At 44.9% G+C, this 16,108-nt stretch overlaps 1 protein-coding gene across 4 annotated transcripts in view; it reads right to left on the minus strand.

Annotated features, from left to right (window-relative positions):
- LOC146869379 (interferon-induced 35 kDa protein homolog) overlaps nt 1-16,108 on the minus strand; it is a 262,547-nt gene that overhangs the window by 122,407 nt on the left and 124,032 nt on the right. For all 4 annotated transcript variants that reach the window (XM_085599690.1, XM_085599678.1, XM_085599686.1 and 1 more), the window contains 2 exons: nt 14,135-14,282; nt 13,378-13,484 (listed from right to left, as the gene is read on the minus strand). In XM_085599690.1, the coding sequence (XP_085455816.1) occupies nt 13,378-13,484; nt 14,135-14,282 (255 nt within the window). The remainder of the gene's footprint in view (nt 1-13,377; nt 13,485-14,134; nt 14,283-16,108) is intronic.

Raw genomic sequence — 16,108 nt, forward strand, 5'->3', positions numbered from 1 at the left:
CGGCATTCCTGCATCACGAGGCCAGGGTGGTTATCAGTCAGCACCAAGAGGTAGAGGACGGGGTACGCCGCCTAATAACCAACGTTCCATGCCCCCTGGTAACTCCACAAATTATTTTGATCAGCAAAATGTTCAGTCTGCCAACTATTACAACAGTGATTACTATACTGAGGATGAGAGTCAAAATTCCCAACCTAGCTAGGACAGCCATGGACAAAGTAAGGGAGTAGTATCAGTTCCAGTGGACCAAAGCGGGCCTTATGTTGACGTGGAAGCACTAGGTGTTACAGAGCCATTCCTATTAGACACTGGTGCAACAAAGAGCTCTATGATTCACTCTAAACTCCCTGGGGCACCTTTGTCTGGCTGTACAAATGTTTCTGTAGGTTTTTCTGGCGCCCCAGTTCAAAACCCAGTTTCATGCCCTTTGCCCATTTCAATAGGTCCTTACAAATTGGAGGCCCCGCTCCTTTTAACAACTGGTTGTGGTGAAAATTAGTTGGGCTTGGATTTATTGAAGAGATTGTATGCGACATTACACTGTTCCCCTTCTGGTGTACGTCTTACCTTAGGTAAGAAATTGACCTCACCGATGTACTTGTCTAAAGATCAGCTTCCCCCTGAATTACAATCTCTTCCAGCCACCCTCTGGGCCACCGGCCCCAATGATGTGGGCCTCCTGCGGATTCCTCCCTACATTGTAACCCTCAAGCCTAATACTAAATTTCCTCGCATTACACAATATAAAATTTCCAGTGACGGCGAAAAAGCTCTTTTGACTATAGTTCATGATTTGGTACAAAACAATGTGGTTGAAGAGACTAGGGGAAATGTATGCAATAGACCTGTTCTGCCTGCTTTTAAACGAACCAACCCTTCTCAGCCACCTGTCTATCGTTTTGTGATTGATCTCAGAGAGGTCAACAAGATTGTGGTACCTCAATTCCCTGTTGTCCCGGATATTAGTGCCCTGCTGACAATGATACCAGCCTCAGCTTCCTGGTTTTCCGTCATTGACCTCAAAAATGCTTTCTTCAGCATTCCCATTGCTGAGGAAAGTAGGGATATTTTTGGCTTCTCCTTAGCAGGCCGAAGCTTCCGGTTCAAGCGAGCGCCTCAAGGCTATTGCGAGAGCCCCTCCATTTATAGTCAAGCATTGAAATCACAGCTCGATACTTTGTGTTTACCACAAGGGGCCACCCTCATTCAATATGTGGATGACCTGTTGGTTGCAGCAGATTCTGAAGACACTTGTAAAAAGGCTACCATTTCACTGTTACGCCACTTATCTGACAACAACCACAAGGTTTCACCATCAAAATTGCAATATTGCTGCCAAGAGGTTACCTACCTAGGTCATCTCTTGTCAAAGGAGGGACGGCGATTGACCCCAGAGCGCATCCAAGCAATTGCCCAAATGCCTATTGTACGCAAAAAGAGGTGCGTGCCTTTTTAGGTATTACCTCTTATTGTAGACAATGGATCCCCAATTTTTCCCTTCTGGCAAAACCCTTGTTGGCACTCACTCTTAAAGATACACCACACCCGCTTCCATGGACTGCGGAATGCCAGAAAAGTTTCACTGATTTACGCACTGCCTTGTGCTCTGGCCCTGTGTTGGGTACCCCTGATTACAGTAAGCCTTTCACACTCTATGTTCATGAGAAAGAAGGTTGCGCGTTATCAGTTTTAATGCAACGATTCGGGGACAAATGCAAAAACAACAATTGATGGACAGAATGCAGAACAATGTCATACATTCACCCCAGTACAGAGATCTGGGCCTAAATCCATCGTTTTTTTGCTCACCATGCCTTTCCAGTTTGAACCCAGCCATAGCAAATCAGTCTTGACCCTGTGCCTCATGGGAACAGTCCAGCCCGAACTGCCAAGCCAGGTCCTCCCTGGACTGGAAACAAGCATCCTAGGACCGGTACTGGGGTGAATGTATGACATTGTTCTGCATTCTGTCCATCACCTGTTGTGTTTACGATTTGGGGACAAGCACTGCCCCTGTGCCTATTTTTCGGCCATGTTAAATCCAGTGGCCAAGGCATTACCTAGCTGTTTGAGGGCTACAGCAGCAGCGGCAGTTTCCATTCGCCAGTCCGCTGGATTGGTATTAGATAATACCATTATTGTCATGGTACCGCATGCAGTAGACACCCTCCTAAATAGAACAAAGACCCAACACCTCACGAGTGCACGCCTTTCGGGGTACGAATTGACGCTCTTGGCGAGCCACGTACACATTAAGCGATGTAATACCTTGAACCCGGCAACATTGCTGCTAATTCCAGTAGAAAATGACACTCAGGAGCAACACGACTGCTTCCTCCGCACGGAGGAAGAGACAAAAGGCAGAGTTGATTTAAAGGATACTCCACTCCCGGACCCGGATGGGACCTTATGGGTGGATGGTTCTTGTTTTAAGCTTCCCAATGGTGAAACGACCTCAGCCTATGCAGTCACTACCTTATACACTGTTGTAGAAACAGCGCGTATTATACATAACTCAGCCCAGGCAGCTGAATTGATAGCACTGACTAGAGCTTGTGTGTTGGCTGAAGGAAAAAGGGTGAATGTGTATACTGATAGTCAGTATGCGTTTGGAGTGGCCCATAGTTGTGGCCGCCTGTGGAAGGAAAGAGGGTTTCTCACATCCCATGGCACTAAGATACAGCATGGCCAATTGGTAAATGACCTCCTTGAATCACTCACCTTGCCCACTCAGATAGCGATTGTGAAGTGTAGTGCACATAAGAAGATCACTGATGATGTAGGTCAAGGAAATGCTTTCGCAGACCTATAGCGAAAGAGACAGCTAGAGACACTATAAGCCGCATGTATGTTGCGGGCTCTGCTAGATGGGTTGCACAAGGAGGGATGTGTGAGAATACTGTGGACAGTGTGAAAATGATCCAGGCAGAGGCCACAGAGAAAGAATTGAGTACGTGGAAAGAAAGTATAGGAAGATTGGATGTGACAGGGTGCTGGACAGACTTGTCAGAACATCAACGCTGGTTGTTAGCAGATGCTTATGTACTCCCAGTAGTTACCATGGCACATGGTCCAGCCCATATTAGCGCTAAAGGTATATGCAAGCTTCTGGCTCCGGTATGGAAGAATGTGGGGATCCCTAAATGTGCAGACAATCTGGTTAAGCATTGTATTGTATGCTTGATGCATAACCCGGGGAAGGGAACACCAACACCAATAGGACACTTTGCTTCTCCAACTTACCCTTTTGAGGTTTTAGAAATAGATTACATCCACATGGAACGATGTAACAATCTGAAGTACGTTCTTGTTGTGGTATGTGCCTTCTCCCGATGGGTATAGGCCTATCCCCTGAAAGATAATACTGCTCTATCCACGGCAAAAGTCCTTTTGAAGGAGTTTCTGCCAAGATTTGGGTTACCGAGAATAATTTGGAGTGACAACGGAAGTGAATTTGTGGGTCAGATCATGCAGAAAGTATGTACAGGCCTTGGCATTAAGCAAAAATTCCACGCAGCAAACCATCCTCAGTCAGCAGGGTTGGTGGAATGCTATAATGGCACCCTTAAGCTTAAACTGGCGAAAATACAAGCCAGCACGGGTCTTGCCTGGCCTGATTCCTTGCCCTTGGCTCTCTTATCCACCAGAACAACCACCCATTCCCGTATGGGGCTTAGTCCTTATGAGGTTGTCTTTGGACACTCTGCAAACGTTTGGGGAGTCCCAAGGCCAAATAAATACTCAGAGATAGAGCATCCATTGTTAATTGACTATTTACATGATCTAACCACTAAGTTACGTGTCCTTCACCAACAGGTACAAGATACTTTGCCCCAGGCTTCAACAGATCCTGGTCACACCATACGGCCGGGAGACTGGGTCTGCGTCAAAAACTTCCAGAGGTCAAAGAACTTGGAACCTCGCTGGAGAGATCCTCGTCAGGTACTACTGACGACGCGTACTGCAGTAAAGGTGGTCGGCAAAAAGAACTGGGTACATGGGGTACATTGCAAGAAAGTGCCCCTACCATTACCTTATGATCAATGGGTTCATTAACGAATTAGTGACTCTGAAACCGGAAGAATACCAAGATTTGGACTATTCAGCGATGCACGCCTAGACTTTGCCGGAGCAGGACAAGACGACGACGACGAGATCCTCCATACAGCTATACCACCGGCAGTGAAATTGGACACTACTAAACCACATCTCCTTTTCCAAGAGCAAACTGTAGTACCTGGTTCCCGGAGGTACGATTTAAGGCCCAGACTGAACAAAAATACCTCAATAGTGCTTCATTGACTCTTGTCTTAATCCCGATTTCCACATGATTGCAGGCCCGTGATCGTAAGTCTCAGAATTGTAACCCAAATGTGGCTCTAGGCCTGTGGGACTTGTAGGAAAGTATAAAGAACTACAGACAATCACAGCTGAGTGAAGCAATCTCCCGTCACGGGCAATATTTAGAGCTGGAAATGACTGTTAACAAGGGAATGGACAAAATACAAACAATGAGCACGAAGCATTGTAAATTATTGCATAATCGTTTTATAGTGGCTTTAATAATATTGATTTTGATATGTATTATATTGTCCTGTATAGGATGGGGACTACACGTAATTTTTACACAGCCTACTCCCAAAGTTACGGTTGAAATCCATACACATGTCACTCTACCACCTCATGTTGAGTCAAGAAGGAGTGAATTCCGCAACAACACATTCGTTTCCATGCTACACCAACATCAATTGGCCACTAATGCGACGAACTGTTGGGTTTGCGGTCTTCTTCCAAGTTCGGTGAATACTGGAATGCCATACATTACCCTTCCTTTTTCATTTAATGGCTCTTGTAGTGCATGGTGGGAATTGAGCGCCAGTTGGGTATTTTCTGGAGATGGGGATACATCTATACCATTTATGTTGGCGGGACAGGAAGAGGATATATGGGACGGATAGTGAGAAGTCAGAATATGCTGATCGCCAAACCAAATCTACGGATTTGTATTTTCTGTCCTCTAATAGAACCTCTCGAAAAGGACAAACTTTTCTAGTGGTACCTGGACAAGCACCATTCTGTATTAGGAAAGGAGGGTTAGAACATAAAGGTACAAGCAATTGCCAACATATTGTGACATTGAATGGGACAGATTGGACTTGCATGGTTCCCTCACGTAATACATACTTCGTGTGTGGAAATAAGGCTTACACTTCTCTACCCGGTAATTGGAGAGGCACTTGTTATATCGCTTGGTTGTTGCCCCCTACATATATAGCAGATGCCAAGCATCATTTACAGAAAAGAGGGGTGGCGTCTGACCAGGATACGTCAGGACAAGAAGTCGGGGATGTCTTGAAAGGACTCCTTCCATTCTGGGGCTCAATAGCCAACAGTAGAGACATAAGACAACTAATTCGAGTTGTAGAAGCCACTGTCAATGAAACAGCTGGAGCTCTGAGTAACATCACTGCAGAACTCGCTGCTGACCGCCTTGTCACGCTTCTGAACAGGATGGTATTAGATATCATCCTTGCTGACCGTGGGGGCGTATGCAGATTGATCGGATCTAGCTGTTGCATTTTTATTCCAGACAACGCCCCTACAGTAAACCAAGCCATCTCTAAGCTACATAAGATCGCTGAGTCCGTTCACCAGGATGAAGGGAATTGGTCTCTGATGGGATGGTTTGGAGGACTACTGTCTACATGGGGATGGAAGATTCTTACCTTTGTCGGAGGGACTTTGGCCATTCTCTTCTCATGTTGCCTTTGCCTACAATGTGGTCCAGCTATATGCGGGCTCTGCGCCACCCTGTGTGTTCCAAATCCAGTATCACAGAAAGCAGCGAACACAAAGATAATGCTGCAACAACAGCTTGTAGATTTCATGGCTATTGAAGTCGATTCAGATTAACAACAGCCTCTGGCTTCTTTGCCTGAGTAATGGCAAAAGGAGGGTCTGAGGAAATTCAAATACGGCCCCATCTTTGCTTGTAACACCATTACGCTGTTGCCCTCACTCAGGCCTTCATAGCGTTTCTTTCACATTCTATACTGTTGCAGATATTACACGACCTTTCCTGTTTCCCTGAGCTAAGTCCATTCTGAGACCCGGCTCGAAGCAACTAATCCCCGAGATAACCATCTATTGACCCTTGGTGACCGTTCTCGGCCTCTCCAGTTGTTTTACGAATCACCATCTTCAAACACGCAAACACGTCCTGTCGTAAATTAATTTAACCAAGGAATGGCTATGCCACCTGACCTATAGGGTCGGGTAGAGAACACGACCTTAGGGAAGGAATTTCTATTACCCATTATCCTGTATCTTGTACAAAGAATGTTTTCTTGTGGATGATTTGTATTTTTATTGCACATTGAGGAAGTTGTTGCTTTAGGGGATTCAAGTGCTACAAAAGACTGTGAGCCACGGATTGAAGTGGCAGTCTCCTGAGAACCTACCACTGATGTACTTCTAGAACAACTGTACCTAGCTGCAGCTAATAAATTGAAGTTCCTATGCCAGACAGAGTGTTCCGTGTCTCTGTAATTTGGAAGGCGAACTCAGAAGATTTCAGGCGTACCCTGCGCCGCCAGGCTTAATGAGCCCGGTTTCTTCAATTGTTAGCCGAGTGCAGAGAAGCGGGGGAAAGTGAAGCACACTACCTGGGTAAATATGCAGCTGCCAGGCGGCACAGGGAGGGTGAAGCTCCTAGTCGCACTTTAGCATGATTATTACAACCCCCAAGAGGCCGGACATACATTACTGCTCTCCAGGGCCCAAATAGTGAATACATTTCTCACACTATTGACATACAAAAAACGACATTTGCCTACTACACAGACTGATACACATCGAGAGCTAATGCGGCTAGTGTAGACATTGCCCAATATCTGGATGAAATAGCCATGGTATGGTTATGTGCTGCCCGTCAGGAATTCCTTGCGGAGCCATTCACTGAGGAAGAAATTGTTCAATCAATTGATGCTATGAATGGCTCAAAAGTACCGGGACTACATGGGTTTTCAGGTTGTGTTTACAAAGCATACAAACATCTACTGGCCCGCACCTGCTAGAGGTGTTTGAAAAAGCTTTGGAAAATGGGGTACTCCCACCCACACTACGCGAGGTGGTCATAATATTACTCCCTAAGTCTGGAGAAGACCCGCTAGACTGCGGTTGTTACAGACCGTTTTCACTCTTAAACTTTGACAATAAAATATTGGCCAAACTGTTCGCCACTTGTCTCTTGCTCCTCCTTGACCAGATAATCTCACCCGCCAATCAGGATTTGTACCACATAAGTCCACTGCCATGAACTTACGCACACTGTTTCCGACACTCCACAGAATTACACCCAGTGTTCACGCTGCTGCGAGGCAACTGGACGCCGAAAAAGATATTGATTCTCTGGAGTGGCCATTTTTACATTCTGTACTGGGCAGAATGGGAATACCACAGGCGTTCGTCTCACTCATCAAGCTGTTATATACACAATCTATGGCGTTTATACGGATAAACGGTACACTGACATCCACATCTGATCTTACACGTGGAACGAGGCAGGGGTACCTACTCTCCCCCTTGCTGTTCGTGATTGCGCTGGATCCACTGGTGCGCCACTTACAGGAAAAACACCTTCACCGAGGGTTGTGATATTATATTACTCGCGCGACACCCCAACAGTAACTTGGGACCTTGACTTTGAGAAATAACTCGATATGGGGCATTGTCCAGCCTGCGCATAAATCGGGGTAAATCCGAAATTCGACGGGGACATTGATTTCCTATTAAAACGATTACGATGACTCCATTAAAATATTTGGGCATCCATATACATAGGGACTCTTAACAACTAATAAGGCTTAATTATGGGCCGGCAATGGACAAACTGGCCAGTGGTGTCGAGAGATGGCCGAAAATGCGCTTGTCAATGGCAGGCCGTATTTCAATAATCAAAATGGTTGTACTGCCCCGTTTATATATTTATTTCAAAACATCCCTATTACTCTAACCAAGGTCTTCTTCACAACATTACGTACACTATTGCTGAGACTCATATGGGGTGGCAAACAACCGCAGATTAGCTGGAATACCCTTATATCGCCTTACGAACGCTGTGGGTTCAGGGTGCCTAACATTTACATATATTATCTGGTAATCCAGTGTAGTTTAGCCAGGTACTGGTACCACATCGACGTCAGAATCCCTTATACTAAACCGGAAGCAGATTTAACTTAACCTACACGACTTGGAGCAATTTTACTACCACATGACCCTCGAGACATCCAGGAAGTTTACACGACTAGCTGGGCCTGGAAATGACTAATCAGGGCAAAGGGAAATCATGTACTATACTCCCTTGCTATACCACTGCCAGGTAATACCTGGATACCCATTATGCAGGCGTCCCTAGTCAAACGTAATATGTCCAAGTATGGGTAAAGAAAAATTGGGGACTTGTTCCCAAATGGGCATGTTTTTTCAGGCACAGAGGATAGTCGTTTTAAAGATGCCCCGTTGATGGACCAATTTGTACTTTGGAGACTGCATGGTGCGCTAAGGGCACAAATTCCTTGCTATCCTCTTGAACCCTCGAATTTCCCACCTTTGTCATTTCTAATTAAGGACACTAACAGGGACCTGATGCCTACGGGAGATGCGGGCGTGCGAGCGGCATGGAAGCGTGATTTGGGACATCTACTTTCAGACTTCCAATGGTTCTACTGCTGTAGGCAAACATGTAAGGTATCATTAAATAACCGACATAAGTTATTACATTTTTAATTCCTATAGCACGCATACATTACTCCTGTCAAGGTGCATTGCATGGACCGTCCCTCTCACACATTTGCCTCAAGTGTCGCTCTCAGGCAGCAGACTTTGGGCATATGACATGGACATGTGTCCAATTGGGGAAATACAGGGGGACAGTCTTTGTTGAATTGTCACGGATGACACACCTTGCACTTACCCCAGCTCCATTGTTGGCATTGGTGGGGTTTGTGCATGACGTCCCGAAATCTGTACAACACTTTGTGGCGATTGCGTTGTTGCTCACCAAGAGGGAGCTTGCCATCAATTGGAGCAGTAAGCATCTGCCAACAATCAAGGCATGGTTGCACAGCTTGACATATTGCAACACAAACAGCGACCTATACGCACAGTTGCTGCCACCGACATCTAGACCACAAGATATATGGCAACCACTTGGTACATATCTGCAAGAACTCCAGTACATAGCAGACTCACAGCCCGGTCATGACACGCCCTCACAGGCTGCTGAGGCAGACACTAGCACAGTTCACTCCAAATAAGGAAGTGTAAAAACTGGTATTATCCAAGTCATATCCCAAATGCAGTTGTTGTATGATGTCATATTGATGTGAGAGGAAATGTGATGCATATGCTGTACTATTCTACAATATGCTTGTATGGTATTTCATTGTTTTCTCTTTTTTGGCGTTTCTGAAATATTAACTAAAGTTCTAAAACAACATATGTTCCTCTATTTTGTGGTCTGGTGTAAATTCATTCAGGAGTTTTTTTTCTAATACGTATATAAAATAGTTAGTCATGCCTAAAAGGGAGAACACTTTTGTACATTTTGTAATTTAAATTTCCAACAGCCATTCTCCTTTGAACCTTTCTTGAGATGTGATTTGCTAAAAAAGGGGTTGAATTATTTTCCCTGACATCTTAGAATTCATAAATTCAGTCAACTTTGTGAATTTTGCACCTAAGAATTTTTTTTTACAAGCGAGGTATGGTGACTGGTTGTGAACACTATAGAGAGTACACGAGAACACAGACGAGGGCAAATGTTAAAAAAAAAAAAAGCAAAACTGCAAATTCATGAATGCAAATGCAGTTAGCATGCGCAAACGCATGAAGGCAAATTCTAAAATTCATGAGCACATTCTACTATTTTGTATCTGAAAAACAAGTTTTTCATTTTCCCAAGCTCACAAATTTAAAAAAAAGGTGAATTTTAAGTAAGCAAGCAAAAAAGAATACACAAAAAAAGCAGCTGGAAGCCAGTTTAAAAGACAGAGAGAGTGAGGGTGAATTAAGGAAGGGACAGGTCAATTACTATTTAAGCATATCAAATCTGTTTTGTAAACAGGGAGCTCACATACACACATTTGGAAGTTTGAGTAAATATATACATTTTGCTGAAGTAAATCTGAGATAAAAGTAAAGACCTCCAGGTTGTGTTGGTGACCGAAGCCGGGGCAAGTGCCAGACCCCTTATTCAGCCTCCAGCACGTCTAGCCGAAGAATGTGTGCAGCGAGCCTGGATGCATGGTCAAGTGTGGAGCTCCCCATAGACTAGACCCCGCATCCAACAGCTACTGCACAAGGCCAACTGCTGTGACATGTAGGGGGCTGGAAGTAAAGGCATGGGGGAAGACAATGGAGGACCATTTCTGGCTCCACACAATACCAACTGCAAGGACAACATCGGCCATGGTCTGTGTCGAGGCCTTGCACCCAGCTGACTTTGTATCCAACCCCGCGCCAAACCACACCACGTCCAACAGCGACCGTCATGGGCTCAATGCATAGGTGGATGTTCTGCATCCATTTTCAATGAAACAATGTAGTTAAATGACATTAGGCATACAAAAGCAAGACATATTCATATCGAGCTCCTTCCATTTTGTTCCATTGTAAAAGTGTTTTTCACAAGCTATAAAATGTATATGTTCATACTTCACGTAACAAAATATTTGAAGATTGCACTGAAGCTTTCTCTCCAGTAAAAACTCTGGAGCTATTTTGACATAAGGTCCTGTTTGGGCAATTCAGTTGCTTTTGACTATCTGCAGTTTCTCATCAAACGTCAGTCATTGGACATGTTGCATACTGCACTGACCTTGAACACATCACTTTTGTACAAAGGTTCCCGACAGCTGTCAATCACTCCTGTCATTTCCTATTTGCAGTGGTTACTGTATGGGGTCACAAAGGGCCATCCATTATCGCCTTCTCCGCAATGAATGATTGATTAATTGATTGATTTGGGATTATTTTTCAAGTACTTTTACATCTGTAGTCTAACCAATCCAACAGACAAAGTCAATAACCAAGCAAAAGATTTTTTTTGCCTTGGGAAAAGGTTAGGTGATCAGAGATGGCACACATGTGTAAAGGGGATGAGTTCAATAGCTTTGGCCCAGCCGCTGAAATGTGCCAAACAACCCTACTGAGTTCTATCGTGATGAAATGAGGAACTTGAAGCAACAGCAGGGACAAGAGTGGCATGAGAAAATCCTTGAATAGATTTGATGAATGATGCAATCAATCAATCAATCATTTGTAAAGCGCACTACATATCTGGGAGGGTCTCAAGGCGCTGGGGGGGGAGCAGGGGGGCGCTGCTGATCGAACAGCCAGGTCTTGAGCATCCTCCTGAAGGTCAGCAGGTCTTGGGTCTGTCGTAGGCTCAGTGGGAGGGTGTTCCATGTCTTGGCGGCGAGGTGGGAGAAGGATCTCCCGCCGGTGGTTGTTCTTCCGATGCGCGGGACGGTGGCGAATGAGAGGTCGGCGGAGCGTAGCTGGCGGTTGGGGATTTAGAAGGAGAGCCGTCTGTTGAGGTAGGCTGGGCCGGTCTTGTGGAGTGCTTTGTGTGCGTGGATGAGGAGCTTGTAGGATATCCTCTTGTTGACGGGGAGCCAGTGCAGGTTTCTCATGTGGGGAGTGATGTGGCCGTGTCATGGTACGTCGAGGATCAGTCGTGCCAAGGCATTTTGGATGCGTTGTAGTCGTTTGATGAGCTTGGTTGGGGCTCCCGCATAGAGGGCGTTTCCGTAGTCGAGACTGCTGTTGACGAGGGCCTGGGTGACTGTCTTTCTTGTATCTGTCGGGATCCATCTGTAGATCTTGCGGAGCATGCGGAGGGTGTTGAAGCAGGAGGAGGAGACGGCATTGACTTGCTTGGTCATTGAGAGTGTTGAGTCAAGGATAATTCCCTGCGTGCGTGGTCGGTGGGTGTCGGGGCTGCCCCCAGTGCCGTCGGCTACCAGGAGTCGTCCCATGCTGAAGGGTTGGAGCCGAGGATGAGGAGCTCCGTCTTGTCCGAGTTCAGCTTCAGACGGCTGATCTTCATCCAGTCGGCGACGGCCTTCATTCCTTCGTGGAGGTTGGCTTTGGCGGTGATGGGGTCCTTGGTGAGGGAGAGGATCAGTTGAGTGTCGTCGGCGTAGGAGATTATGTTGGAGTCGTGCTGTCGGGCGACGTGTGCGAGCGGGGCCATGTAAATGTTAAACAGTGTCGGGCTGAGGGAGGATCCCTGGGGTACGCCGCAAAGAACCTTGAACAGAATGTGTTGTTTGGCTAGGAGCCAATGCAAAGCTTCGTAAGCGTCATTAACATGGGTGAAATTACAGAGTTTCATTGCGAGGTAGGCTGCAAATCTTGGACACCATGCTGCTTTTTAAGAGTAATGCGGGGGAGCCAACATGAAGAGCATGCCCATAATCAAGGAGAGAGAGTATGTGTGTTACCGCAACAGAGGCATGAAAGAACAAAAGGCAAACATTTTCACAGTCTGTACAACTGGGAACAATAGACATTGCTGACCACTTCAAGTTAGTGCGGGTCCAAATATAACAACATCCCTTCACCCAGTCACAGACTCATGACAATTGACCATCGATGGTCAGCAGAGGTCCAAAAGAAGGGACTTTTCAAAGCAATAGAATCTCAGCCTTTTCTGCAGTCAATTACCAAAATGCAATTAGCACTGACGAATATCTTCTGATACCTCATGCAGGCGACTGATGACTTTATTGCTAAAGTAATCAAACTTAATAACCACTTGCATGTCACTGGCATGGAGAAGTTACTGCTATCTAAAGTATCTAAGCAGATCTTCTAGTAATCAAAGGTAATATTTATGTAGCTCTGATAACACACATGGCTGAGCCCTGACTGCGGGCTTTGGAAGCACGCGAATGACAACCAGATGGCAGTGTGGTTAGGAAGAGATGTAGACACCACCACAGAGAACTTCCAAGTTTTCTCTTGTGCTGTTGATGGATAGATGTGCGGCAACAGACGCTAGAATAATAGTATCACAGTTTGAGCAGAGAACTTTCCTTTAGTAAAGATTAGGAAGGAAAAATAAATGTGGTCTCCAACTCCTGGTTCAAATTCCTTCACATGTTGAACAATCTCTATGACTTGTTCCAATTCACTCGCAAGGCATTTACTGCAAATGTGTTTAGTGCCAGATTTCTGGCTCAACTACCCTAGTTTCTAGATTAGGGGAAAACAAAACCCTTCCCCTGGTACATTAGGCCTGCTATGTAAACATAAAATATACTTGTCAACTTGTAATGAACAAACTGCAACTGAAGGGCGGAACGTTACCTCGATGGAAGACGGCATTGGCAGCTCAACGTCACTGGCTTGGACTCGCATGAAGCATTCCTCAATCTGGACTCTGTGCTCCTTCCGCTCAATCACACTCTGTGCCACTGAAGACAGAAAGCAGAAAATATTATTGGTTAAAGTCACTTGTGCTCGCCCAGTGAAACCCTACCATTCCGCCTTAAAGTTCTCTTTTCAAACCTGAACACTTTTATTATTTCCCACACAAATATATTGGCCACTAAAATGCATTTATCCAGCCCAGAACACAAATTAAGCCATGGTACAGCTTAATAATTACAGAAAATTCCCACTTCCCCATTCTGCAGGTGAGTACATAACAAATATTACGATTACACAACTTAACGATGTTAATTTACTTCCCTGCCAGGATTCAATACCACGATCAGCGAGCTGCTTCCAGGGCTCCCCAGCTAATTATTAAGTCCCTGAGCTTTCCTGAAGCATTTTATATGGATTTCATTTTGATGTGCCTGTTGCCTTAGAACCACATACCACATATCCAGTTAATTATTCAACTTATGATCATGTTTGGAGGGATGGTGAATTGTGACCCAGGGTACAGACTAAACATGCTCAACACTACACTGTATCTGTCTGAAGGTGCCTGTGTTCTTCCAAACATAACCGGATACAACAGAGGGTTCTGTTTGAACAGTTCTTTAGTTCAGTGCCCAAGACTGAATTTCTCTTGGACCAGGACCTTAGCATGTTCTGGGGCACCCATCATCCTTACCCTCTGCCTTTTCAAAGGTGATTAAAGCGGTCCCTCCAGACATTGGATACAGAATTTTAGATCTTATCTCGGTGCAGCATTCTTTTGACTTCCCTTCACTGAGGGCACCTTTAAAAACCACATGTCTCTCTGGCCAAATACTTGGGATCTGAAAGAGATAATGTTGTGATAAAAATGAAAGGTTTGAAACAATTACTGAGCACGTTATGGGTAGAGTGGGGGCGCAATACCCGGTGTCTATGTAATAACAACTGTGATTGATCTTTCGGTTAGTTCATTCTACCTGCAGCCTGCTTGTGACCTTTACCGACCACTTACTAAAACTAACTCAATAAAAAGAGCACCTCCCCAAAACCGTAGTACAAGGAAGTCCAAACATTTCTGTAGCACTTTGTACAACCCCACAGTTTCTCACCCTCTTCATCTTATATATGGCAGCTATTGAACAGGTCCAGGAGGGAAATATAACACACACAAGTTAAGTAAATCTTACATGACTGACCCTAGGCATGCTGTTTTTTGGGAGACAATTTTGATTAAAATACCATGAGGACATATCATAAAAGGGAACAGGTGCATTTACTGAAGTCGGTAACTTTGACACACACCCCTCTCTTAGCAGCACATTCCAATATGGTGAAATGTTTATGTGGGAGATTTCTATAAACACAACACTCTCCACCATATGCATGGATCTTTTCAGGAAGCATCAGTGAACCTCTGCACCTTCACGAGTCTACTTTCTATCCCTTACTTCCCATCACAAATGTAATGAGCAAATGGATGCACACCAATGTTCATATTCATCCACATTCATACACATCCAGACACCTATTAGAGACACTGATGGAGCAGGTTTCGTATAAAAAGAAACTTGCTCGTATGCAATCCTCGCGAATAACCTGTAACCTTATAACCAACCTGTTTGTGAGTACTAATTTTGCATTACATTTTACATATTGTATCTAGAGGAAGCTTTTCTATGTGCTTTACTAATGAGTAACCAGAGTGTCCTTAAAATGGTCGCCAAAAAAAACGCGGGAACTCTTCTGCACTTGCGTCTACTACATCTACGTAGTATGACGTCTTCTCTAGCTTGGTGGGAAATCTTTGTAGCTGCAAATAGCTTTTAACATGGCTGCTCGAAAACCTCGCATTAACACACATGCCATGCTGAAACTAACCTATGCAAGTTTTACTAAGCCATTAATGCCAAAGAAATATTATGTAAATGGGGTTAGAGTAGAAGTAAGTGGTATACAGTGAATTCATTTAATTTTGTATTCTAACATGTTCTTCTCTGACTTTATTAATAGCTCGCTTTTGGTCCTTGGAGGGTGACCGATGTCCTTATCCTTTGAGTCAACTATGCATGCGCGCAACCTCTTTGTTCTGAAACTAATTAAATCATTGAATGGCTGCCAATCCATGTGCTCAGCAAGGACATGGGAAGATCAACTCCTGACCCTACGAGAGGAAGAACCCGAAACATTGTATTACAGATTTATCGATCCACATATGAAATGCTTGTGGGAATAAAGCTTGTGGGTATTAAAATTAAGGGGCGGGGAATTAGACAATAGAACCAAAGAAGATTATTGCACTTAGTATGGGGTGATGTCCTCACCCCCATTACCTGGGCCAATCAAATTGAGGGGTGTACATGGAATTGAAACATTTGGGGGTGGATCATACATTTGAATTGGTATAACAGAGGTAAGTTCTAGTTTGTTAGATACACTTGACCCACTTAATGCCGATGCTATGCTGAGATGCTGCCCGATTTTTCTGCAATCTGATTGAAGAATCCAACACTAGGGAAAGATCGCGGCACAACCGAGGAGGCACATCTAGGAAGGGGTCCGGACGAGCCTGAGTAGCTGAGAGTAGCACCAGAGAGGGGTGTAACGCTGGCGTTACACTAGAAGAGGTCACCTTCCCGGTCCTGAACCTGTCCTGAATCCTTGATACTCT

This window comes from Triturus cristatus, chromosome 1_1 (assembly GCF_964204655.1).
Source record: "Triturus cristatus chromosome 1_1, aTriCri1.1, whole genome shotgun sequence".
NCBI classification, from domain to species: domain Eukaryota; kingdom Metazoa; phylum Chordata; class Amphibia; order Caudata; family Salamandridae; genus Triturus; species Triturus cristatus.